Source organism: Cricetulus griseus, chromosome 5, assembly GCF_003668045.3.
Source record: "Cricetulus griseus strain 17A/GY chromosome 5, alternate assembly CriGri-PICRH-1.0, whole genome shotgun sequence".
In the NCBI taxonomy this organism is placed as follows: Eukaryota; Metazoa; Chordata; class Mammalia; order Rodentia; family Cricetidae; genus Cricetulus; species Cricetulus griseus.
The window spans coordinates 21,225,603-21,252,635 of NC_048598.1; the positions used below are offsets into that span (position 1 = coordinate 21,225,603).

General features: G+C 43.4%; 1 protein-coding gene across 1 annotated transcript in view; it reads right to left on the reverse strand.

The window, feature by feature from the left end:
- The window catches only part of Cd244 (CD244 molecule), a 29,956-nt gene extending 10,718 nt beyond the window's left edge, over positions 1 to 19,238 (reverse strand). The window contains exons 1-2 of the mRNA XM_035445341.1: positions 19,151 to 19,238; positions 42 to 383 (exon numbers count right to left, since the gene is read on the reverse strand). Of these exons, the coding sequence (XP_035301232.1) occupies positions 42 to 383; positions 19,151 to 19,238 (430 nt within the window). The remainder of the gene's footprint in view (positions 1 to 41; positions 384 to 19,150) is intronic.
- Positions 19,239 to 27,033: the final 7,795 nt, after the last annotated feature.

Genomic DNA, 27,033 nt, shown 5'->3' on the forward strand with positions numbered 1-27,033 from the left:
GAGTTTAAACTGGGGCAAAGTGAGCAGTGCTAAAAACTCACCAAATACAAGAATCTGGAATTTCTTACTGCAAACTTTTCCACTATGATTGGTGATCTCCAGCTCATATTGACCACTGTCTTGCAGTTTAGCTGACTTGATGCCAAGAGCAAAATCCACGTCATTAAAATCATATGTCTTATTGAAACCATTAGAAATCTTGGATATTTTTTTTTTATTATGATTATACCGAACCAGGAGCTCGATCTTCTTATTGTTTCCAGGTGAGCCTAGTTGTGTCTTCTTCCATTCAACATAAAGGATTTTTGTCTGTATGTTGGAAGGCCGCAGCCAGAGAGGATTTCCTGAGATGCCAGCCACATCTTCAGAAGAATCTGAGCAGCCTAGGAAAGAAAACCTGGTCTGAAGGTCACTGAACAAGTATGAGACCTGAGCAATGTGGGCAGTTGCCTGTAACTTCCTTAAGGATCTGGGAGCAAATGTGAGGAGCTCAGAGCCCAATCTGTTTCTCTGCCTCCTAGTTGGGAGAAACTCACAGACCAACAATAACAGCTAAAATCTCTTTTGAAGATTCATTTTGTTTTTTAAAATATGTATGTACACGTGTGTTTGTGCACGTGAGGACAGTGCCCAGGAGGCCAGAAGAGGGCATTGGATCCCTCAGAGCTGGTGTTTACAGACAGTTGTGTGCTGTCCTACATGAATGCTAGGCACGGAACTCAGGTCCTCCAGAAGAGCGGCATTCAACTGCTAAGCCAACTCTCCAGCCCCACACTAGAATCTCTTGAGTATTGTGCAACTGACAAGTCTCAAATGTGTTGCAAGTACTTAACTTCTCAGGAAACCTGTGAAGGTTTTATCTCATTTTTATAGGTAAAGAATTAAGTTAGAAAATACTTAAGCTGGGTGTATTGACACACACGCCTTTAACCCCAGCACTCAGGAGGCAGAGGCTGATAGATCTCTGAATTCGAGGCCAGCCTGGTCTACAAAGAATTCCAGGACAGCCAGGGCTGTTACACAGAGAAAATCTGTCTTGAAAAACTAAACTGAACTAAAAAAAAAACTTAAGTAAATAACCCCAGCCACACAGAAAGGTGATGATCTTAAAAGCCGATTGATTTGGCTTTACTGAGAGATTTTTGGTTCAGTTTTTTTTAAATATAATTTATTATGGAGTCTATGTGAGTATGTGTGTACGGGTGTGTGCACTTGCGAATGTGGAGGAGTCGTTATCATTCTCCACATTATTTGTGTGTGTGTGTGTGTGAGAGAGAGAGAGAGAGAGAGAGAAAGAGAGAGAGAGAGAGAGAGAGAGAGAGAGAGAGAGAGAGATTTGTGTGTGTGAGAGAGAGATTGTGTGAGAGAGAGATTGTGTTTGTGTGTGAGAGAGAGAGACAGAGAGACAGAGAGAGAGATTGTGTGTGTGTGAAAGAGAGAGAGATTGTGTGTGAGAGAGAGAGACAGAGGCAGAGAGAGAGAGAGATTGTGTGTGTGAGAGAGAGAGAGATGAGGCAGGTAGCACACTCAGGCTGTAGCACACATATGGAAGCCAGAGGATAACTTCCTGAAACTGGTTCTCTTCTTCCATCTTTTGAGGCAGGGTTTCTCTTGTCCTTTCTCGCACTCTATGTACTCCAGGCTAGCTAGCCTGTGAGCTTCTGGGCTAGCCTGTGAGCTTCCGGGCGAATCTCCTGTCTCTGCCTCACATTTTACCTTAGTAGTGCTAGGATTACAAATGCTAGCTACCACACTTGGTTTTTTATGTGTTCCAGGGATCAAACTCAGGTTGTTACAGTTGTGCAGCAAGTGCTTTTACCTACTCAGTCTTCCTCCTGGCCTTAGTTTTGGAAACAGGGTCTCTCACTGAACCTGAAACTCACTGGTAAGGCTAGGCTGGCTATTTTAAATGGGTGTTGGGGATTTGAACTCAGGTCTTCTTGCTTTCCAAGCAAGAGCTATTACCCTCTGAGCCATCTCCCCAAACTCTTGTTTTTAGTTGTCACTGATGTAAGTCACTCCATTACAATTTGCCTATCAAGTCCCCTCACTCCCAAAAAAAGTTCACATGCTGTAGGATTGGTCCTCAGCGAGTGACATCATCGAGAGGTGGCTGGATGGTAGGGCACTAACTTCATCAACCAACTACACAAAGGTGGAGCTCGGTTAGCTAGTCACTAAAGACACATCTTCAAGGGCTGGAGAGATGGCTCAGAGGTTAAGAGCACCGACTGTTCTTCCAGAGGTCCTGAGTTCAATTCCCAGCAACCACATGGTGGCTCACAACCATCCGTTATGAGACCTGGTGCCCTCTTCTGGTGTGCAGATATACATGGAAGCAGAATGTTGTATACATAAGAAATAAATAAAATCTTAAAAAAAAAAAGACACATCTTCAAAAGCAACATCTTCCCTGATGGGGAAATACTTCTGTGTATGTTTATCTTATTGATTGTTAAATAAAATACTGTTTGGCCAATGAAACGGCAAGTTAGGCAGGACTAGGAGTCAAAGAGGATTCTGGGAAATGTAGTAGAGAAGTGTTGATCCAGGCAGAAAGTGACATAGCAAGGAAACTCATATTTAAGCGAAGGAGAAAAAGGAAGGGCCCTCTTTTCCCCTCCGCTCCTGCTCCAGTGGCAAGATGTGATCCACCGGCCAGGAGGGACGCCAATAAGGTGTCCGATAAGATAAGTCTTATAAAATATATAGATGTATGATAATTGAGACTGAGCTAACAGATGAGAATCCTAGTCATTGGCCAAGCAGTTTTGAACCTAATACAAGACTGTGTATTTATTTGGGCCTAACTCAAGTAGGCGACTGGCGTAAAGTTCACACGTGGCGGTGGGGCTCAGGCGGCTTTTGGCAGAAAGATTTATCGTAACACTTCCCCATTGTCTCTCTCTGCTAAAGGTTAGCCCCTTCCCACCGTCATGTTCAGCCTCATCATAGTCCCCCAGCAATGGAGCAAGTCAGCCATGAGCTAAATAAAGCCTCTGACACAAGCTTGGCGCTATATCTCCATTGGTACAGTGCTTACCTAGCTTGCATGAGGCCCTGGAATCAATCCTCAGCACTGTTTAAAACCAGGAATGGTGGCATACAACCATTCTCTCACCTCTCGTGAGCTAGAGGCAAAAGGATCAGAAATATAAGATCTCCCCCAGCTACGTGACAAATCAGAGGCCAGCCTGGGCTACATGAGACCTCATCTCAGAAGACAAGAGGAAATCAAAACTCTGAAATGAGCCAAATATAAATTTTTCCCCATTTTAAATTTGTTCCCCCAGGTATTTATCACAGGGACAAAACATCTGACTCCCAACACACTGAGGCAAGCAGTGGCCAACAGTGACTGCCAGAAACCCTGAACAGCCAGACCCAGTAAAACTGATGCTGAGTTCTAGCCCTTCTTGTGTCCCACAATAGAGCTGGACTCACAGTCCACTCAATGGGAACATTGCACTGTGGACAGCATACATTAATGTTTGCCGTTGTTTTAGTGACCAGATGACGTCTGCCAGAGTTCTCTCTAAAATTTTGGGTTTTTTTTTTTTTTTTTTTTTTTTTTGGTTTTTCAAGACAGAGTTTCTCTGTGTAGCTTTGGAGCCTATCCTGGCACTCGCTCTGGAGACCAGGCTGGCCTCGAACTCACAGAGATCCACCTGCCTCTGCCTCCCCAGTGCTGGGATTAAAGGTGTGCGCCACCAACACCCGGCATCTCTCAAAATTTTTAAGCTCTGCCTCCCAGGTACATGTCTGCACGGACCTCTCTTGGGATCAAGATGTGACCTAGTTAATGTAGTTGCGGAAGACTATAAAATCGTGGTACTTTATTAAGTATCTACCTCAGAGCAGTCCAGAGCAGTGAAGGAAGCCATTTGGTAAGGAAGCTATGTGGTATCACCCATCAGCTGTAGGCAACAAAAGTGACAGTCAAAAGAGAGAGCAATGGGGGTGAAGGGGGTCAGAGAATAAAATAAGAGAGAGAGGTGGTTATACAAATGGTTCTTAATGTAGCACATTGGGAGAAAAGTATGTTAGAGGGAGACAAGATTTTAGCTAACTAAGATCTTCCAGTATCTTCTCCCTGTGATGATATATTATTTATGATTTATTAAAGCTTGCCTGAGGATTCAGAACTCAAAGTCAGCCACAAGCCATAGAAGCCAGGAACACACCTTTAATCACAGCAACCAGAAAGTAGGAGGTGGTGGCACACACCTTTAATCCTAGGACTCAGGATTAAGAGATAGACGGGTCTCTGTGAATCCAGGGCCACCCAGATCTACACAGATTGAATCAATCTATAAGAGAATTATAGTGCACACCTTTAATCCCAGCACTACAGGGTATAAAACACAGGAGCAAGGAGTCAGTAGAAGGCATTCATTCTCCAGCCACACTGAAGAGAGCTCATGGATCAGCCCTTTCAGGCTGAGGTAGAGGTAAGAATTAGTGGCTGGCTGCTTTGCTTTTCTGACCTTTAGCTTGAAGTTTGAACCCCCATATCAGTCTCTGGGTCTTTTATTTACTCATGTTACATCTCCCCACACCAAATTACCTTGATAAAACCTAAGAAAATCCAGTGAGAGACCACAGTGCCCAATTATAAGGAAATACAAAGACAGGAAGGAATAGTTGTTCATGTCACATGCACACACTTCAACTCCAACCAGTCCAGTTGGAGTGGTGTCTCCAACTTGGGAGTGTGAATGGTTAAGTTAGGCCTTAGGCCTGAAACCTTGTACCAGGCCTGACACAGTGAAACTTACGTGCTACAGAGCCCCACAACCCTTACCACCAAGTCAATATCCACAATCTGAGTTACCAGAACCACATTAGGCTAAGCTGAGTGTTCCTCTCCTCTTGCAACATTAGGTAGCAGGGCAGGAAATAAGACTCCAGTTGTTGGGGGAGGGGGTAGGCTTGTCTTATCACTCACTGACAGACTTAGTAGAAACTGCACATGCCAGACAAAGTACATACACACAAGCCCTGCATCAGATAAAGACCTAGGCACCAATGGACTAGATGAGTCTCTCAGCATACATCACCCTGGTGTGGACTGTGTGGTGACCATTGCTGCTTGACAAAGCATTTTGATTTTATGGATCACAATTCTCCAGCACCCTTTGTTATTTTTTCATTTTTAATGGTTCTCACTCTGTGTTATGGGAGTTCTGTTACACCTTTTCCTTTGGGAAATTTTGTGTGGGCTTTGAAGGCTGAAAATGTATAAAATGGCAGCCTCTTTAAACAAAACAATTCTTTGGAAGAAAATCCCTATTACCATGGAACCATATAGCTTGATACCGCTGCCTACCCCATACAAGTTAACACAAAGCTGCTAGAGAATTTAGGTAATATATACTTGATAAATACGGTATATCTGATAATCAAGATTTATAAATTTCTAAGATCTACTCGGGTTCACAGTAACGTTTGTCGCAGTAATTACTATTCACAGTAATATTCTATACTGGAGCATCTGATTCCCTGAGAAAGTCCTTTTCCCAAGGTCAGACATTTAGACAAAAACCCTATTCTCTCAGGGGCTTGAAGAAAGTTCCTGCCTGCTAAAAAGGGACATTCTTATCTCTGGCAAGAGGAACTTGTGGCTCTTCCGTGAACACACGACTGGTGCCTATTAACTTGTCAAGGTCAATGCTAGCTTCCTCAACCCCTGATCACAAGCCACACCCCAGTTCACAGGTCCCCTTTCCCCCATTTAATCCTTTGTGTGGTTATAAAAGGTGTAATCTTCTTTCAATAAATGGGCAGCCATCCCGATTCACCCCCAGATCCTGTCAGTCTCCTTCCCCTCACCGACTCCATACCTCCTCTTTGGGACCTGAACCCCACTGGAGCTGGACTGTGGCTGGCATGCTCCTCATTCATTCATGAGAACTCGGGTCCTTGAGCCTGTGAAATTCAAGCATGGCCCAGGGTATCATGTGGGGGACCAAATATTTATGCTATGGAATATTTTGAGATCCAGCCTTGGGTTTCACTAAACAGTAGCACCGGAAAGCTCTGGCCCACTATTGTATTGCTAATACTAGCAAATCTACTAATATTTACCATAGCCTCAGTATAGGATGCCTCCTAGCTTTGCATCTCCATGGGCCTAAGCATCTGAATAGGCCTGTACCTGGGCAGAGCGGCAAGGTGTGTGAGTAACTAGGGAGAACAGGAGTTAGGGGCGATCGAGCAGAGAGGAGAACAAGGACAGAAGTCATCTCCTCGTGGTCATGGCAGGACAGTTAAGAAACAGCCGAAAAGATGAAAGACTCTAGTTTTACAACATGGAACTGAGAGCTCTCTGAAGATGACAAGATGCCTGTTTTTGGTCTTTATCGCCGCTGGGTTGCTAGGAGTATCCAGGTCCACACACCCCCACTCAGGCAGAACTTCATGGGTTAAGGCTGAGACATGCCAGGTAACGACAGTACCATCAACGTAGGTTGTCACAGACTGCCTTCACCAACACAACCTGACCTGGGGGAAAGGCTTTACCAAATTCTCAAGGGTCCAAGGCCTTGGTTCCTGACACAGCCAGTTCAAGTCAAATACACACTCACTCAGATCTTCACTCACTCCCTATATCCAGCACTACATGAACTGTGCATCCCAGCACTCTGGAGGGAGTGGCTGGAGGGGCAGGAGTTCAAGGTTACCTTTAGTTATATAAGAAGTTTGAAGTCAGCCTAAGACATATGAGACCTTGTCTCAAAAAAAAAGAGAGAAAGAGAAAGGAAGGAAGAGCAAAAGAAGGAAACTTTTTTATCTCTAAGGAATTGCATAAAGCTGGAAATGAAGGGATAGGATAAAAATTTCCATGAAAATGGAATCAAAGAAAGAGTAGTCATACTTCTATCACAATACAGACTTTAAGTAGCTACCAAAAATATCCTATGAATAAATATAACTAAAGGGTAAAAGATCTCCATAATGAAATTTATAAAACATAATAGAAGAAGCTAAAAGGACAAAAGAATAGAAAAACATCCCACGTTCTTGGGTTTGAAGAATCATTATTGTTAAAATGGCCCTACTTCCTAAAATAATTAATATGAGCTATATCAAAATATCATTGACATTCTCCACAGAATTAGAAAAAATATTATATGACTATATATGTGTCCTGTTTCCCACAGAGGCCAGAAGAGGGCATTGGATTTCTTTTATGTGCCCAGCATTGCTCTAGGACTGGGCTTCTTTACTTCAGTCCCTAATAGTCAAGGCCCAAGAATTCCTTCTTGGGTGTTGGGAAGGAACTTGTGCTGTGTATCATTTAGCAACAACCCTGGCCTCTGCCCACTAGATGCCAATGGTACCCTAGCCTCAGTCATGGAAAGTATAAATGTCTTCAGACTGTCCCCATTGAGAAACACTATGCTGGGCATTGGAGTGTAATGTGAGCAAGAGAGGCAAGGTCCCTTTTCCCACAAAGCCCACATTCCACTTGGGGCAAACATTTTAAACAAGCAGAAAATTTAAAAAGATTTCTCAGAGAGGCCTAAGTGAATGGGGGGGAAACATTTTAATTTAAAAGGTGGCACCAGAGTGTCTAGAGAAATGTAGGTGTTTCCTTAGATTCCTGGTGAGAAAAGACCTCCCTACTGGTCTAGCATGTGCCTGACTCAAGATTGAAAGATAAGGCTTATATAATAGTTCATCATCAAAAACGTAATCAGGACAGGAACCTGGAGGCAGAAGCTATTGGACTGGCCATGGGTGGGTGCTGCCTACTGGTTTGCTCCTAATGACTTGCTCAGCCTGCTTTCATATAGAACCAAGGACCACCAACTAGGGTGGCACCACCCACGATAGGTTGGGCCCTCCTCCATTGATCACTAATTAAGAAAATGTCCTACAGTTTGCCTACAGCCCGATCTTATGGAAGCATTTTCTCAATTCAGGTTCCCCTCTTTCTGAGGACTCCAGCTTGTATCAAGTTGACATAAAAGTAACCCTTACAACTGACAACTTGTCAACTTGACACACAAGCATGTCACTCCTCAGTTAGAATCTTTCCTTTCTCATTTATCCCCAAGATGGCATGTTAACATCACAATAAAAACCTAATAACTTTAAAAGTCCCACAGTCCTTACAAAGTCAAATACATTCAAAGTGCAGTCTCTTAAAAACAAAAAATCTCTCTAAAAATCTAAAATCTCTTTTAAAAGTTTAGTCTTCAGGCTGTGAGCTCCCGGAAAAAAAAATAATAATAATAAGTTAAATATGTTCTTCAAGAGTGGAGAACCAGGACACAGTCACAATTTGAACAAAACAAAACAAAACTCCAACAGTATAAATAACTCAATGTCCAATTGTCTGGGATTCACTCACTATCTTCTGGGCTCTTCCAAAGGGCTTAGTCACTTCTCCAGCTCCACTCTCTGCAGCACACACAGCTTGTCTTCTGGGCTCCAGGGGGCGCCACTCCACTGCTGCTGCTGTTCTCGGTGGTCATTCCCTGGCACTTCCATCCCCAAAACGGCTAGGGTCTTCCGCTGCAACGGAGCTGCACTTTCACCAATAGCCTCGCATGGACTCTCTTCAGAGACTCCAGCCCCACCACACAGTGCCAAGCCTCAGCTGCTCTCCATGACCCCTTCATGTCTTCAAAAGCCAGTACCACCTGGTGACTCCCACACTACCAAGTTTGGCTGCCAGCACAAGGTACAACCTTAGATGCTTCCACCAGTACAGGTCAGGATGCTAAGGTATGATGTTGGCATAAGAAGAGTGTGCCTTCCTCTGCGCCAGGGTGTTAGAAATGGCTGCTCAGAGGAGGTGGCTGGGAGCTGCCATTAGGAGAAAACCTTGGGTCAGCCTAGTGGATGGAGAAGGGAGTAAGGAAGAGGATGTTACAGGCAAAGCAGCAGCCTGAGCTGGGCTGCCAACACGATGATCTAGTAAGGATTATAGCAAAACTTTCTTCAACATGTTTGGAAAGTGGAGTGGCAGGCAGAAGTTTAATTTTTAGGCGTTTCATAAAACTGTGAGAGGTAGCACAAATATCTAAAGTCATTTAGTCTAAAAATGTACGGTACAGTAAATAATAGCAATAAGTAAACTACTGTGTAACCAACAGCAGATCAGAGCAGAGACCTACTCTGTTCTCCACTACCACACAGTTAAATGTGGAGCATAGAGAAAACGGAGTATACTTAAGTACACTGTTAGTTCCTAGAAATACATTGGGAGACCTATAGTCGTTATTAACTCTACACTGTACTGCAGGCAATTACTAAATTATACCACTGCATTTTATTTTTATGTAATACTGAATGGATTTAAATACCTAATATGGTTTTTGTCTATAAATAAAAGAAGAGCTAAGAGGGCTAGCAAGATGACTCAGTGGATAAAGGTAGGTACATGCTGCCGAGAGTTACAACCTGAGTTTGATCTCCTGGACAGGGCAGAAGGAAAGAACCAACTCTCAAAAGTTGTCCTCTGACCTCCACTTGAGCACCATGGCACAAGACACACACACACACACACACACACACACACACACACACACACACACACACACACACAAATAAATCATTTTAAAAGATTTTTTGAAAGAGGAACTAGGGGCTGAGGATGTACCTCAGTTAGTAGAGTGTTTGTCGAGAAGCCTTGGGTTGGACTCCCAGCACCACATAGCATGGCCATGGTGGCACACATTAATAATTCCAGTACTTATGAGGGAAAGTTAGAAGGATAAGGAATTCAAGGTCACCCTCAGATACATAGCAAGTTTGAGGACAGCCTGGAGTAATGAGACCCTGTCTAAGAAGAGTGGGAAAGTCAGGCAGACCCATAGACGTCCTTACAGTTGTCAGTTTGGGCTTTTCAAGTGGGACAAAACTTGGCTAAGGTTTGAAAGCTAGTGCTGGCCAGAAACTGGACAATGGGAGCGACTACACTTTCTCCAGGTGACTGTCTGCAGGAGCAGATGAGGTAGGAGATACTGGGATAGAGTCCCTAACCATGCTTCCATTTTCTGAAAGTACATTTTCAGCCATCAGCAGCTATGGTGCTCAACAGCAACATTGAAAAGATGCTGACCGTTCAGAACCACCTTTGGAAGGATGAAGACACTGTAGACCAAAAAGAAACAAGAATTCCCAGAGGGAAGTGGGCACAAGTCCCTCTCTTAGCTAAGAAGTTATTCACAATTAGTAGCTGCAAGGGGAAGGAAAATCAGGTTTCTTCAACAAAGTGACACTGGATATATCAACCACACTCCAGGGTAGGTCCCATGCTCCAGTAGTTGACCAACACTCTGTGTGTGTGCGTGTGTGTGTGTGTGTGTGTGTGTGTGTGTGTGTGTGTGTGTGTGTAATATGTGTGTGCAGTGTGTGTGCAATGTGTGTGTGCAGTGTGTGTGTGTGCAATGTGTGTGTGTGTGTGCAGTGTGTGTGTATGCAATGTGTGTGTGTGCAGTGTGTGTGTATGTGCAGTGTGTGTGTGTAGTGTGTGTGTGTGCAGTGTGTGTGTGCAGTGTGTGTGTGTGCAGTGTGTGTGTGTGTGCAATGTGTGTGTGTGTGTGCAGTGTGTGTGTATGCAATGTGTGTGTGTGCAGTGTGTGTGTATGTGCAGTGTGTGTGTGTAGTGTGTGTGTGTGCAGTGTGTGTGTGCAATGTGTGTGTGCAGTGTGTGTGTGCAGTGTGTGTGTGTGCAATGTGTGTGTGCAGTGTGTGTGTGTGCAGTGTGTGTGTGCAATGTGTGTGTGCAGTGTGTGTGTGCAGTGTGTGTGTGTGCAATGTGTGTGTGCAGTGTGTGTGTGTGCAGTGTGTGTGTGCAATGTGTGTGTGCAGTGTGTGTGTGTGTGTGCAATGTGTGTGTGTGTGCAGTGTGTGTGTATGCAATGTGTGTGTGTGCAGTGTGTGTGTATGTGCAGTGTGTGTGTGTAGTGTGTGTGTGTGCAGTGTGTGTGTGCAATGTGTGTGTGCAGTGTGTGTGTGCAGTGTGTGTGTGTGTGCAATGTGTGTGTGCAGTGTGTGTGTGTGCAGTGTGTGTGTGCAATGTGTGTGTGCAGTGTGTGTGTGCAGTGTGTGTGTGTGCAATGTGTGTGTGCAGTGTGTGTGTGTGCAGTGTGTGTGTGCAATGTGTGTGTGCAGTGTGTGTGTGTGCAATGTGTGTGTGTGTGTGCAGTGTGTGTGTGTGTGTGTGTGTGTGTGTGTCGTTGTTGTTGTGGTTGTTTTCAAGAGAGAAAACTGTGGAGTTGAGTGGGTAAGTAGGCAGGTGAGGGCGAAGCTGGGAGGAGTTGGGAGGGAAGGAAGAATGTGATGAAAATATATTGTATGGAATTCTCAAAGGATAAATTAAAATGTTTTCAAAGGAGGGAAAGGAACTCCTAGGACTTTAAGCAGAGATCAAAGGCTGAGTCTACATCTGTTTTTTGCTGGATTTTCTTCTGCAAGTCTCTGTAGTTTGCTCCACTCTTCGGAATCTTTCACACATCCTCACGGGAGCAGGGAGCCAAAATGAGTGAGCAGGACCCCAAGGCTTGTGAGATAGCTCTCCAGGAAGTGGTTAAGTGTTACAACTCCACTTTATTCCGGGAAGAAAGGGAAATATAAAGGTTGGGGACAGTGACAGGGGCATCACTTAATTTGCATTAAGAGGCATTCTCCTACCAAAAGGCTCCTAGTAGGCACAGCAAGGGAGCCTTCCAGCAGGGATTTGCCAGGGTTTGAGCCAAAGATAAGTCGGGCATCCAACTTTAGAGACAGGCATCTGGTTTAGAGACAGCTTTCAGATAAAGTCAGTCCTCTAGGCCCAGAACATTCTCCAGATAAGGGCAGGTAGAGAGCAGGAGGCCTTGCTGGGGAGTAAGGGAACCCCATATTGCCAAACTTAGAGAAAAAGCTGCTAGGCTTATGGAAGACTGCGACCTCTACCAATCAGCAATGTATCCACACAGGTCTCCAAAGTGCAGTGAAGGGAAAAAGGCAACTGAGTAGGTGTGTGCTTCCTAGAGGGGTCTGACTGCTGGGGTATGGGTAGGAACAGTAGAAAGACAAGAACTGTGGGAGATGTAAGACCTTAGTCCCCATCCCTGGGAGACACATATGTCAGTGTGCGGGGGAGAGGAGAAATGCTAATATGGAAAGATAATGAGAAAGGAAAGAATAACTCCACAAGTTACTATATGCTCAGAGTGAGATGAAGAGTGTAAATGTGACTGTCAGTTCAGAAGGGAGTGGCCACAGCCAATTCCGGTGGTCAGAGGCTCCACAGCCACTGTTGGCTGCTGCTGCTTACAGCCTTGGGGGCTCTTTTCCGGTGGTTAAGAACGGAAGAGGTAAAATATTAAGTCTGGAGGAGAAGGACAGGGGAAATTTAATGAACTCTACTGCAGCCTGGGGAAATGAGGAACTTGGGTGCAGCTTGGGGAAGTAAGCAGTGAGCAGAAAGAATGGTCAAGGACTCTCTCTGACTCAGCAAGGAGTCACCCACGATGACACCCCACAGGGATCAGTCAGCTCAGCTTTCTCCAACCTAGACTTACTGTTCACAGCGGACTGGGAAGCCTGAGTCCCAGAGAGGGGCCCGGGAAAAGCCTCTGATGGAGGGGGTATATTCCCTCTAGCCAGCAATCGGATGTTGAGGTTTTCTCCGCTGGCTTTGTGTTACCAGGCTTAGGAGAGAGACAACAGATGAGGTCAAATGCTGAAAGTGAACAGAGACTTGTAACTTCTTGGCAGGGCCAGCAGAAGCCAAGACAAAATGGGTTTCCTGCAGAGGCCACAGCCTACTTCTTTCTTTGTCTCCACTTTCTCTACACTAACTGACCATAGCCTCTCCTCAGGCAAGCTGATTCTTCTCTTTTGTCAAAAGTGACCTAGCCTGTGTCCCTCTCCTAATCCCAGTTCACTGAAGTGTCTGTCTTTCTCCAAGACAACTTCTATGTTATGCTTCTCCCTCAGACTCTGTGTTGTTGTTGTTGTTGGGTTTTTTGTTTTGTTTTCTTGTGTGTTTTATTTTATTTTATTTGCTTTTGCTTTTATGTAGGCTATTTCCTGGGACAGGATTGGTCCATGTTATCTAGTTTTATGAGCCCTTATCATTCCAGGCCAGTTCCCTTGTAACCCCCACCTGGAAGAATCGATCATCTTCTCAGATCCCTTTAAATGTATCTTGACTCTTAGTACCAGGGCATCTTCTGTCTTCCCTTGTAGTTAGTATTGTACACACCTATTTCCTGTCTGAAAGATGCTCAAGGGAAAGCTCTGCATTAAGGATGGAGATATAGTTTAATTAGTAGGGTCCTTGCCTCCAATGACCAAAGCTCTGTGTTTCAGGCCAACCTGGGATACATGAAATTCTATCTTTAAAAAAAAAAAAATCAGTTTCAACTGTTTCCTTTCAAAATTTTGCTTAATTCTCAGAACATAATAAAGCCATAATGAATCTGTTTAATTAATTCAAGAATGCCTTTGTTTAGCTCCCAAGAGTGGCTCTACTATAGAGATGTCATGCAAAATGGCCAAGAAGTTACAGAGACACAGGCCCCTTGACTTTGGCATTTTGCTTTGTGGGCTCCGCATCATTGTAGTTTCATTTCCTGTTTACAGGCCCTCAAAAAAAAAAAAAAAAAAAAAAGCCAGTTGCCTTGAAGCAACTTGAAATGTCATGCACTACATGGCTCAAGCACTCCTGAAAACAGTTCAACAGCACCTGCTATGAATATATGCATTTAACCCCCATGACTTGACCCTAGAAATGTACTGTTATGTGTTTGGAAAGGTTCATAGCATTTTTATAATACCATTTTTAAAATCCAAATGTTTATCCATAACAAAATGAACAAATTATGATATAAGCATGAGATGAAAGTGATAAGCTCCAGGTAGTAACAAAGTCAAGCCTCATAAAACGTCAAACAAAAGAAGCCAGGAGCCCGTACCAGGGAATTCCACTTACATCCAGGCAAAATCAACCTGTGAGAATAGAAATTAGAATGCTGCTTATATCTATGGAAAAGACTAAGCAGGTGATGATTGGGGGTGAACATATGATTGTTCTAAAGCTGTCCCAAAAGTAACTCACTGACATGCAGATTTCTGTACAGATGTCACAGTTTAATAAGAAGGGTTGTTTATAAATACATCATCTGGCTGCCCTTGGAGTGATTTCTAGGGTCCCTTTGGGGTCCTGAGCCAAAATCTTTCCCACACCCAGTTGCTTCCCCACTCATGCCTTGTTTGAGGGCTGTGATGAGCAGAAGTTGGATGAAAATGGCTCTGGCCTGCTAGAGCCTCCCTGGGGTCCCTTCTAGAGCAGTGACAACTAGTACCAGTCCCTGAGAAGTGCAAGGCCCATTACAACCATGTGCTAACTGGGGAGACACTGTCCCAGCCTTTCTTTTATCTACCATACTTCACCCAGACCCAAACATCCAGGCACTCACAATTCCCAGCCCATCCTTTTCTTCAGAATGGACAACCAAAAATCTGAATTCAGGACCCAAATGAACTTTAAGGGCCAGGTATACCCTCCCTGTTTTTATGTATATGGCTCAAGTTATCATCCTAGCCCACATCCAGGATTCCAGAACAGAAAATGCGCTTATTCACTCCATAAACATATCTCGAACACCTGCTCTATCGGGCATGGCACTATGCTGACAGCATGTAGGCCCCGGACGCATATGTGCCAAGGGTTTATTCAAGCATGGTCCTCAATGTCTAGCACCTGGCTTAATACAGAGCTGCTCAAAACAGATTCAGGGAGCAGATGGGAGCAGAGAGGAGGGTGTTGAGTATGGAAATAAATATGTACTGAAGGTCTACTTGTGCCAGAGGCCATTCCGGATGCCGAGGCTACAGTAACACAGCAAAAAAGATTTAAACCTTGGTCTCTAGGACCTTACATTCCAGTGGGCTGAAGAAGACACTGTGGGGCAGAAAACAATGTAGGAAAGCACTGTGATATGTAAAATGGAGATGGGAAATTAGAGAGTATTATGTAGAGTGGAAGGTCAGGAATTGCTGGCACTCTCGGTGGGGAAGGCAACACTGACAAGGTGGTGTCTGGCCAAATAGGAGAAAGGAGAAAGCCCGTGACTGGTGACGAAGCTGCTCCCAGAGAGAGAAAACTGGATGTGAAGCAAGAGTGCTCACATCCCTCCAGCTTTCCACACTTTGCCCAGACTAAAAGCCATGCACTTCACAAAGGCCAACAGGACCTGGATGGACTGACTACCTCCTCCAATCTCTCCTCTTGCTCCCTGCATTCCAGTTGACTATGTGGATGGCATAATCAGAGGCTCCGAGTTCTGATCTCCCAGACACACACATGCACCTGTGAGTCTATGCCAGGCCCCACCGCACACCAACCAGGAATCCTTACCGTGACCCTGGTGACCCCTGACGAGCAGGAAGAATGCAAGCAGGGCAGCTTTCCCCAACATCCCCACAGAACAGAGCAGGCCAATGGGCCCCCTCTCCTCTTCGGGAGCTCAGACGTTAAAAGACTCAGCTGCTCGGTCAGTAAAACATGAGCAGAACTACCTTCGTGCCTGTCCAGCCACAATTTCCTCAACTCAAGGCTGTTCACTTCTGCTGTGAGCTGACAAGGCCACTGAGAAAGCCTGAGTCCCTAGACTGGGTCTAACCGTTCCCACAAGCTAAGCTGCCACCAGTGGGCGGGTGCTCAGAGTGCACAGTGACTCACAAAACCAGCTGCAAAGCCTTAGCCCTTGGTCTGCCTCAAGCCTGTGCGCTTTAGCCTCAATCCTACTTGCAGTGTGGAGAGAAACCAACAGCCATTATCCCAGACTGCCCCAAACCAACACACACTGCGGAAGCAGAAATGGGAAGGAATTTAGACTACCTGGGTGGTCTGAGAAGAAGAACCCTGAGTAAGTGGTTGAAGGAGAGGAACGTGTAGGGTGACTTAGGAAGAGACATAAAGTTTAGAGTTGCTGGGAAATATCTAACCAGCCTAGGACATCTGTGATACCAAATGGTTAGCATATGCAAATTCTGCCCTCCTTTCACCTTTCCCCAGAAAGAATGCAAACCCAATTGTGTTGCCCTCCCCATCCACAGCTGGATTCCATCCTGTAGAATAGGCAGCAAAGATCCCTGTGAACTTCATGGAGGGACGGAGACAGTGGTACATCACCTCCCTAAAGACACTTTACTTCAAGGCCATAATGAGAGTGCATGCCTTTTTCTTCCCATTTTCCTCTTAGCAACAAATACTTGTGGTTCCTTCCAAATACATCCTCTTTATCTATCCTAAGATGTATTTCTAGACTGACCAAAACTGAGCAAGATGACATCCAGATCCTTGGAAGCAGCACAGATGCTCTGAACAGGACAACCAATTTGGAGTCAAACATCTGGACTTGAACTCCAACTCATCAACTTACTACCCGTGTGACGCTGAGCAAATTACTTTCTGAGTCCTGAGATCAACAGTGCTTGGGTGGGAGAAATGGCTCAGTAGGTTAAGGTACTTGTCCTCAAGCCTGATGACCTGAATGTGATCCCGAGGATCCACGTGATGAAAGAGAATTGGCCTCCACAAGTACCCAAAATGTAGGTGAGCACACCCATAAATAAATGTGTGGGTTTTCTTAAAGATCAGCAATGCTTGAATACTTGAGTGTCCTTTAGGATAGTTTTCAGAATCAAATTAAAAGTTATCCCTGAGAGTGTGTATGTAAAACTCTGGTACACACATGTATAAAAATGTGTAATAAGGGAGCTGGAGAGATGGCTCAGCAGTTAAGAGCACTGGCTGCTCTTCCAGAACTGAGTTCAATTCCAAGCAAACATGAGATGGCTCATGACCATTTTTAGTCTGGATCTGATGACCTTTTCTGGAATCAAGGCATACATGCAGATAGAGCTCTCATATAGAGCTCTCATACACATAAAATAAATAAATCTTTTTAAATGCCATAATAAACCCATTACTTTGGTTGTTATTATTTTAAATAAATGTGAATGTTTGTGTCCCACCATTCTAATTCAAATATTGAGACCTAATCAGTATGTTGGTATTAGAAAGTGGAATGTTAGGGGAAGTGATCAAGAGCGCTCATGAATGGAATTAATGTTCTTATTTAAAAAGTGGGTCAGGGGACCCCACAGGCTCCAAGAATCCTGCTTATTTCCCATTCTTTCTACCACGAGAGGACAAAATGTTAAGAGTCTGCATGCCCCCACAAAAGCCTTCCCAGAACCTGACTATGAGGGCATCCTGATCTTTGAGTGTCCAGCTTTCAAACCTAAAGAGACAAATGTATGAACTACCCAGTGTGTGGTGTTTCAATACCCAAGCACTTCAGTGAGGGTTTGCTTCTTCACCATCAGCCTGCTTTGCTTTTTCCTGGATATAATAATTATCCCTGATCCTCTTAAGACAGCCCTCGACCCCTGGAGCTCCCTCACGGTTATCTGCCAGCATCCCTGACTTTGAGTAGTAGTGTTCAAGATGTAGTGGTGGCTCAGGCCTTTATTCCCAGCACCCAGGAGGCAGAAGCAGGCAGATCTCTGTGAGTCGAGGTCTACAGAGTGAGGTCCTGAACAGCCAGGGTTACACAGTGAAACCCTGTCTCAAAGTCAAAAACAAAGTAATGCAACAGAGTGAATTTCCTCACATAACAGATGGAAGGCAAGGTCTGACTTTTGGAAGCAATGAACAACAGTGAATTTAAAAGCTGCTTTACCCTGGAAGAGGAGGCAGGACATTGTCTTGAATCAGAGGCCTCCTTGGGACTCACTGAGTAACAGGCAGGCAGGGCTATATCAGCAAGACATTGTCTCAAGACAGGAAAATCGGCTTCACCAATCCTGGCCCCAGTACAGCCCCATCCTCTTCTCCAAAGCCATAGACGACCTACCAGCCCCTGGAGACTGAACTGGAAGAAGTGCCGTATTCGTCTTTCTTACGTTCCTAACAAGTTCTACCACATAGCGTTGCTATTTTTTTATACACACTGTCCTGTCCTGCCCTGAGAGCTTCAAGAAAAATGCAACCTTAGCTAAGTATTCCTAGAGCCTGCATCTTTCCAGGTGGGTAAAGATGATTCAGTCCTGAAGGGATGAATGAACTCCCTAAAGAAGGCTTTCCCATGATATGACAAACTTTAAAAGATTCCCCCACAGAAGGCCTCCCCCTCCCTGGGGAGCAGAAAGGGGGTGAGTGGGAGGGGGCGGGAGAGGAGGGGAGGGAGAGGGAACTGAGACTGACATGTAAAAGAAGCTTGTTTCTAATTTAAATAAAAAAAAAAATCAAAGAAGGAGGAGGAGGAAAAGGAGAAGATGGAGGAGACGGCTTTTCCATCCCCAGTGAGATACAACGGTAAGCTGTTCCACCTTAGTCTCTCCCCTCATGATGGTTAGTTATACTTTACCCTGCCACATCTTGAGCTTCTGTGTAGTTTAGCCACTTTATTACAAAGATTCAAGGCCCTGCAAAATTCACATAAACTCAGAGGCTTCCCCAGGTCTCTGGAAGTCTGGGACAGAGGCTCAAATCAGGGTTTTGAAAACCAGCCGCCAACACGAGGTCACAGGTTCCTCCAGCCCCACTGTCACCTTCCTCCCCCACATTAAGCTTTCACTATTTCGCAGTGAGTGAGTGGGGTCGGCCTCGGAAATCCCACCTCCCAAGACACTTTGCAAACTTCGGAGCCCCAAGACCACCTTGAAGTTTGTTAATTCGGTAGAAAAACTCAAAGAATCCATTAAAAGCTACTTTCAGCTGGTTCGTGTTGCAAATAAAAATACAGACCAAAATGAAACAAGGGAAAGCAACATAGAGCAAGGTCTGGGGGAAGCTCCAAAGTGACGTAAGCAAACAGAGCTTACCTCTCAAAACATGGTTACAGTACCTTGCACATATGTACAAAATTGTCCCCAAAACGATGTTAACTTCAACCAAATGCCTTTTCAGTAACAGTATGATTTAATACCATAATTAAAGTTACTGATTTTTAAAGTCATTAAACAATATAAAATAAATGACAGAAATTATTTTTTTTTACAAAAAATGACTTAACTCTAAAAATTGGGTGTGACAATATATATGGAGTATTGCCACCAGGAAAGCTTGTGAGCTGTGTCTAGACTCTGTACTTGGTCATATACATCCAGGCTCATCACGCACACAGCTGACCTTGCTCTCTGACCGCTTCCGAGGTTGATCTGATGCTAAGTGGACCAAGTCCTCCACAGTAAATCACTTTGTTGGCACAGACTGTCATGGTCCAAGGTTGTGCTAAATGAAGACACTCTTAGTCAGCCATATTCCAAGGCTTAGAAATCACCTCCTAAAAGCCCAGGGGAAAGGCCAGGCCTTTCTTTGAGCAATGTTAATCCTTTTCTGTACATCTCAAAAGAAAAAGTTATTCAAGCAATTAAGGATGAGTCTTTCAAAGGGGACCCTCCTGGTTTTAGGGGTGACTTCAGCCAGTTTCTAAAGAATTAAACACATAATTACTGTGTCACAACACTAAGAGAAAACTAATTGTCTTTATTTCTAGAACTATCCATACTGTCTGTGTTCTGTCAGGATAGCACAGTGGCAGGAGGCTCACAGGAATAAGCAGTCACACCACTGAAAAGAAAGCCGGAGAACTACTCAAAAGTCAGGTACATTCTGGTAACAGTTCAGAGGTCCCATGAGAAGGACTGTTTTTCCGTTGCTGTTTTCATTTTGTATTGTTTTTTTTTTTTTGAGACAAGGTTTTATTCTATATATTCTGGAATTCTTTATGTAGCCCAGCTGATGTCAAACCCACAGTGATCCTCTGTGTCAGCTTCCCAAGTGCTGGGATTACAGGCGTAAGCCACTATACCCGGTCAAAGAGATGTACTTTAATCTGTTCTGTGTGGAGCTCCCCCACATAACCAAAGCACCTCCCACTAGGCCCTTCCTTCTATTGGCCCCATCACCTCTCAGCACACTGGCTCCAGAAATATGAATATATGGGGAACACATGCAAACCATACCGAAACCTCAGCATCATGACGAAGATTTTAACAAGCAGCTGGTGTCTTTTAGTCGCTATTTCTCAAAAGGGTTACAAAAGTTCTTCTGCTTCTCCGTGTGTGTGGTGTGTGTGTGTGTGTGTGTGTGTGTGTGTGTGTGTGTGTGTGTGTGTGTGTGTGTGACGTGCGCATGATCATCTCTTGGACTTTTCACTCCTCAGAAAAAAAAGAAGACTTTGCCTGCCACATCTTTGCAGGGCTTAGGTCCCAGGACCCTGGCTAGGAGCGATAAGGAAAAGCTGGGACTATGTGCACTGTGCCCTCTGCTGGAAAAGCCTCAGCACCCATGACGTGTGGTGTGTTTATTTTATGGGGCTGAATAGGGAGGTAGAGTTTTTGCATACAGTGGACCAATGATGTTGGGTTATTACATACAGATAAACAAAGAGATGGGGTTATTCTATGCAGGTGAACAAGGAGACAGGTTTTGTTAATCTCAATAGCTGCAGTCTGTGGGAAAGCAATCTGCAAGCTGTAAACATAGGGGTGCGGTTGAAAGCTGCAGCAGACCATTTCTGCACACTGGCAACATTCACACTCTGACCTGGGAAAGACTTTGCCATCCCTCTGGGCCTCACCTGAAGAAGACTTTGCCAGTCACATGGTGTTAAGACATTAGGATCCTTGACCCCGCTTTGCCCATGGCATGGCAACAATGCACATTCATTCAGGACATCACTGGATCCCTGCAAATTGGCCCATTATTGTTTATTTCTTGCTTATGGTGACTTCAGGTTAAAGGTGAAGAGTGCAAGAGTCTCATAAGAAAGGTCTCATAAGGTCTCTTCAAACAATACCTGGGGCATCAAGTAGCCTGGCACACTGCACCCGAGCCCATAAGGGAAGCACAAAGTGCATTTCACAACATGGCTCATCTTAGAATTTTAACACGGGAAACTTGCTGCTACCAGCTTCAGTGAAGAAATAGCCCTGGAAACGAAGAACTGAGGCTCCATCCCCCACACTAGCAACAAGGAGGTAAAAATGAGATAAATGGCTATATGTTAGAATCACACAAAAGATGAGTGAAAGACTTGTGCCTGATGTCAAGAAAAGCATATCAACAAAGTGCCTTGTTGAACTTGAAGATAATTAAGAAGCTAGAGAGATGTCTCTTCGGGTAAAGACTCATGCCTCCAAGCCTGGTGACCTGAGTTTGATTCCAGGAACTCCCAAGTTATCATCTGACCTTCACTTGGTATGTGACAGTCACTTGCCTTGGTTTGTATGTATACACACACACATACACACACAAAACAAAAATTTAATTTTAAAACAAATTAAAGATAAATATAAATTTGTCTTATACATTTGTACTTGTGTTATACTTTATGGACTTCAATTTGATTTAGTAACAAGTTATATTCCGAAGTTTTTACATACTGAGGTTTGGCATATTTATATACCAAAATATTTTCAAACACACACAAATATACCACACACAATGACTTCTGCGTACCTTATTGCCTAATTTGTAAATTATAGCTAGTTTGAAAGTTCTAAGTATAACAGAACACACTGAAATTTAAACGATAAAGTAAATTATACAAGCCCACTTTGCCTTTAGTTCTTTCCACTGTGTCTCCCCAGAATCCCTAAAAACACATACATGTGACCAGAGTTCAGCAGCAGCAGCAGCTAAAATCCATCAAATTAAATCATTTTAATAGTGGACATTCACAATTACCATAAATGAGATGGATTTTACATGACATGGCTACATTCTAAAAGAGTCTACTCTTTCGTGGTTTTGTTTCCATCTTGTAGAATCCGGGACAGAAGTGACAGCTTCCCTGATTCTGTATGTTGCTAAGCATACACCCACACAAGATTAAGACACTAGCTCTGACTTCCTGCCCCACTGAGTTCCTCCTTTTCTTCCCCGTTCTTGCCCGTCTCCCACCTTCCTCCACTTCCATGAGCATTTCTCTATTCTCCGGCTCATCTTGTCATTCCAGCTGCCTCTGACCACAGACCTTAGCATACCTGTGAGCTTTCTTCTTTCCAGGCTTGAGCAGCCACAGACCAGACCGTTGCCTCCCCTTGCTCCACTCTCCGCCAGCGCTTCCTTCCTGCCTTCCTTCCGAAGGGCAGAGTGACAGCACATGCAGCTGGAGAGTTGGACGCACTGTGCAAAAAAAGACTGGTGCACACAAGACAGAATGCATGCCCTTCTCCCAGCCAATGCCCTCAAAGCATTGCTTCAGACTCAGAAATCCTGATCAGAGATTTTTTGCTGCCACATGTTTGAATTCTGAGACCCAGCCGGCTTTTAAGTCTTGACTCCTATTCCCTTCCCCAGGTCTGTAAAACACCATCTCTACCTCTTGTACCTGGACCTCTCCTCCACTTTATGTCCATTGGTACCCCCTGCTTTCTTGAATTTTCAAGACAATCTGAGCACGCGAGGGGAGGGGCAGACAACTCAATTTCTTATCTTCCTGCTCTACTCTACAATTCTAAAATTATTCCAAAGTTTCTTTAAACATATTTAGTATACTTGTTGCGAAGAGATTTATCCAGACTTACCTCTCTGGATCATCAAAAATGCTTGGAATTTACAGTGTAAATAAACCAAAGGTGTTCACAAAAGAGTCAGGTTCTTCCTCTTCTTCTTCTTCTTCTTCTTCTTCTTCTTCTTCTTCTTCTTCTTCTTCTTCTTCTTCTTCTGCTTCTTCTTCTGCTTCTTCTTCTTCTTCTTCTTCTTCTTCTTCTTCTTCTTCTTCTGCTTCTGCTTCTGCTTCTTCTTCTTCCTCCTCCTCCTCCTTCTTCTCCTCCTCCTCTTCCTTCTCCTTCTTCCTTCTCCTTCTTCCTTTTTCTTCTTCCTTCTTCCTCCCCTTCCTCCTCCTCCATCGTCCTGGAACTCCCTTCTATAAACCAGACTGGCCTCAAACTCAAAGAGACCCATCCCACCTGCCTTTGCCTCTGGAGTGCTAGGATTAAAGTAAGTGCTACCACCGCCTAGTCGGGTGATTTTTTTTTTTTTTTTTTTTTTTTTTTTTTGGTAAAAGATCTTGTTCATGGGGCTGGAGAGATGGCTCAGAGGTTAAGAGCACTGCCTGCTATTCTAGAAATCCTGAGTTCAATTCTCAGCCACCACAGGGTGGCTCACAACTATCTATAATGAGGTCTGTTGCCCTCTTCAGGCCTACAGGAATACATGCAGGGAGAACACTATACATAATAAAGAAATCTTTAAAAAAGAAAATCTTCTGTATAGAAAATATCAGCAGAGTCATCTGACACAAGCAACCTGTGTGCTGGACCGAGTTCGGTGGCGACGGGTTCCGAACACCAAACACCCAGAGCCAGCCCAGGTAGCCCAGAAGTTGTTTCTGGCTCCTGTTTGTCTTCGCTGCTCAGAGTCATCTGATACAAGTGACCTGCGTGCCAGACAGAGTTCGGCAGTGGGATCCAACACACCTAGGCCCCGTGACAACTCTGACTCCAACTGTCAGCTCGGCAGGACCCGGCACGCTCGAACACTGCCGACATCCAGGGAACAGTGACATCTCCATCCACAAGAAGAGAACTGACATCTGAGTATTGGATCTCTTTGCATCTACCAAAAAAGAACCTTGGTCCCACACCCACCAAGAGAACAAGAAACTTTTGCTACACCCACCAGAAGAAAGGATGAGAAGAGGACAAGGTAAAAGCACATTCAACAACAGAAAACCCAATATGACACCACTGGAGACTAAGAACCATACACCAGTAAGATCTGAACATCACGATGCAGATGAACCAGAAGAGAATGACATTAAAAGCATCTTCATGAAAATGATACACAACCTCAAAGAAGACATGAGAATCCCTTAAAGAAATGAAAGAAAAAACTAACCAAAAAATACAAGATATCAACAAATCTCTCAAAGAAACAGTTCAAGACCTAAAAACTGAAATAGAGACAATAAAGAAGGCACAATCTGAGGGAATGCTGGAAATAGAAAAGCTGGGTAAATGATCAGGAACTACAGATGTAAGCATAACCAACAGAATACAAGAGATGGAAGAGAGAATCTCAGGAGTTGAAAGCACACTAGTGGAAATAGATTCATCAACCAAAGAAAATCTTAAGTCCAACAAATCCCTACCACAAAATATCCAGGAAATATGGGATACTGTGAAAAGACCAAACTTAAGAATAATAGGCATAGAAGAAGGTAAAGAAATCCAACTCAAAGGTGCAGAAAACATATTCAACAAAATCATAGAAGAAAACTTTCCCAACCTAAAGAAAGACATGCCAATGAAAATACAAGAAGCCTACAAAACACCAAATAGACTGAACCAAAAAAAAAAAAGGTCACCTCACCACATAATAATCAAAACACCAAACATACACAACAAAGAGAAAATATTAAGAGCAGCAAAGGAAAAAGGTCAAGTAACCTATAAAGGCAAACCTATCAGAATCACACCTGACTTTTCCTTGGAAACTATGAAAGCCAGAAGGTCCTGGATATTCTACCTACACTAACAGACCATGGATGCCAGCCCAGACTACGATACCCAGCAAAGCTTTCAATCATTATAGATGTAGAAAGCAAAATATTCCAAGACAAAACCAGATTCAAACAATACATATCCACCAGTCCAGCCCTACAGAAAGTACTGGAAGGAAAACTTCAACCCAAGGAAGTTAACTACAACCAGAAAACCATAGGCAATAGATAATCCCAACTTACCAACAGTCAAAAGCAAAAAGGGATAGAATCCCACACATAATCTCTCCACCATCACTAAATCAAAATTAAACAAGAATGAACAATAATCATTGGTCATTAATATCCATCAACATTAATGGTCTTAACTCCCCTATAAAAAAGACTCGGATCAGCAGAATGGCTAAGAAGACAGAATCCTTCCTTCTGCTGCATACAAGAAACTCACCTCAACCTCAAAGACAGATGGTACCTAAGAATTAAAGGTTGGGGAAAGATCTTCCAATCAAATGGACCCAAGAAACAAGTAGGGGCAGCAATCCTAATAACCAATAAATTGGACTTTAAACTAAAATCAGTCAAAAGAGATGAAGAAGGTCATTTCCTACTCATCAAAGGAGAAATCCATCAGGATGAAGTCTCCATTCTGAACATTTATGCCTCAAATACAAAGGCATCCACGTTTGTAAAAGAAAACATTACTAAAACTCAAATCACACATAAAACCTCACACACTTATAGTGGGAGATTTCAACACCCCACTCTCACCACTGGACAGGAACACCAGACAGAAACTTAACAAAGAAACAAAAGAACTAATAGAAGTTATGGTGCAATTGGACTTAACAGATATCTATAGAACATTCCACCCAAATACAAAACAATTTACCTTCTCAGCGCCACATGGAATTTTCTCTAAAATCAACCACATACTTGGCAACATAGCAAACCTCAAAAAGTACAAAAAAATTGAAATTGAAATAACCCCCTGTGTCTTATCAGACCACATGCTTTAAAATTAGAATTCAACAACAACACGAACTACAGAAAACCTACAAACTCATGGAAATTAAGTAACACCAATTGCACAATTCATGGGTCTAGGAAGAAATAAAACAAGAAATTAAATATTTCCTAGAATTCAATGAGAATGCAGACACAACATATCCAACCCTATGGGATACTCTGAAAGCAGTGCTAAGAGGAAAGTTCATAGCCCTAAATGCCCACATGAAGAAACAGGAGAATAATCACACTAGAGAATTAACAGCATAACTGAAAGCTTTAGAAAACAAACAAGCCAACACACCCCAGAGGAGCAGACACCAGGAAATAATCAAATTGAGGGCTGAAATCAATAAAATGGAAAGTAGGAGAACAATACAAAGAACCAATATAACAAAAAGTTGGTTCTTTGAGAAAATCAACAAGATAGACAAACCTTTATCCAAACTTACCAAACAACAATGAGTGAACATGCAAATTAATAAAATCAGGAATGAAAAGGGGGACATAACAACAGACACAGGGGAAATCCAGAGAATCATCAGGTCATACTTTGAAAACCTATATTCCTCAAAATTTGAAAATCTAAAGGAAATGGACAATTTTCTGGACAGATTTCATTTACCAAAATTAAATCAAGAACAGATAAGCAACTTAAATAGACCTATAACCTCTAATGAAATTGAAGCAGTCATTAGAAGTCTCCCTACCAAAAAAAGCCCAGATGGCTTCATTGCAAAATTTTACCAGAAATTCAAGGAACAGCTAATACCAATTCTCCTCAAAGTATTCCACACAATAGAAGCAGAAGGGTCATTGCCAAACTCTTTTTATGAGGCTTCAATAACCTTGATACCCAAGCCACACAAAGACACAACTAAGAAAGAAAACTACGTAACAATATCCCTCATTAACATTGATGCAAAAATTCTCAGTGAAATATTGGCAAATCGAATCTAAGAACACATCAGAGAAATCATCCATCCCGATCAAGTAGGCTTCATCCCAAGGATGCAAGGATGGTTCAACATACAAAAATCTATCAATGTAATCCACCATATAAACAGATTGAGGAAAAATTGCATGTTCATCTCACTAGATTCTGAAAAAGCCTTTGACAAAATCCAACACCCCTTCATGATAAAGGTCCTGGAGAAATCAGGGATAACAGGAACATACCTCAACATAATAAAAGCAATATACAGCAAGCCAACAGCCAACATCAAATTAAATGGTGGGAAACTCAATGCAATTCCTCTAAAATCAGGAACAAGACAAGGCTGTCCACTCTCTCCATACCTCTTCAGTATTGTCCTTGAAGTTCTACTTAGAGCAATAAGACAATAAAAGGAGATCAAGGGAATACAAATCAGAAAGGAAGAAGTCAAACTCTCACTATTTGCAGATGATATGATAGTCTACATGTGACCCTAAAAACTCAACCAGGGAACTCCTACAGCTGATAAACACCTTCAGCAAAGTGGCAGGATACAAGATTAACTCAAAAAAATCTGTAGCCCTACTATATACGGATGGCACATTGGTGAAGAAAGAA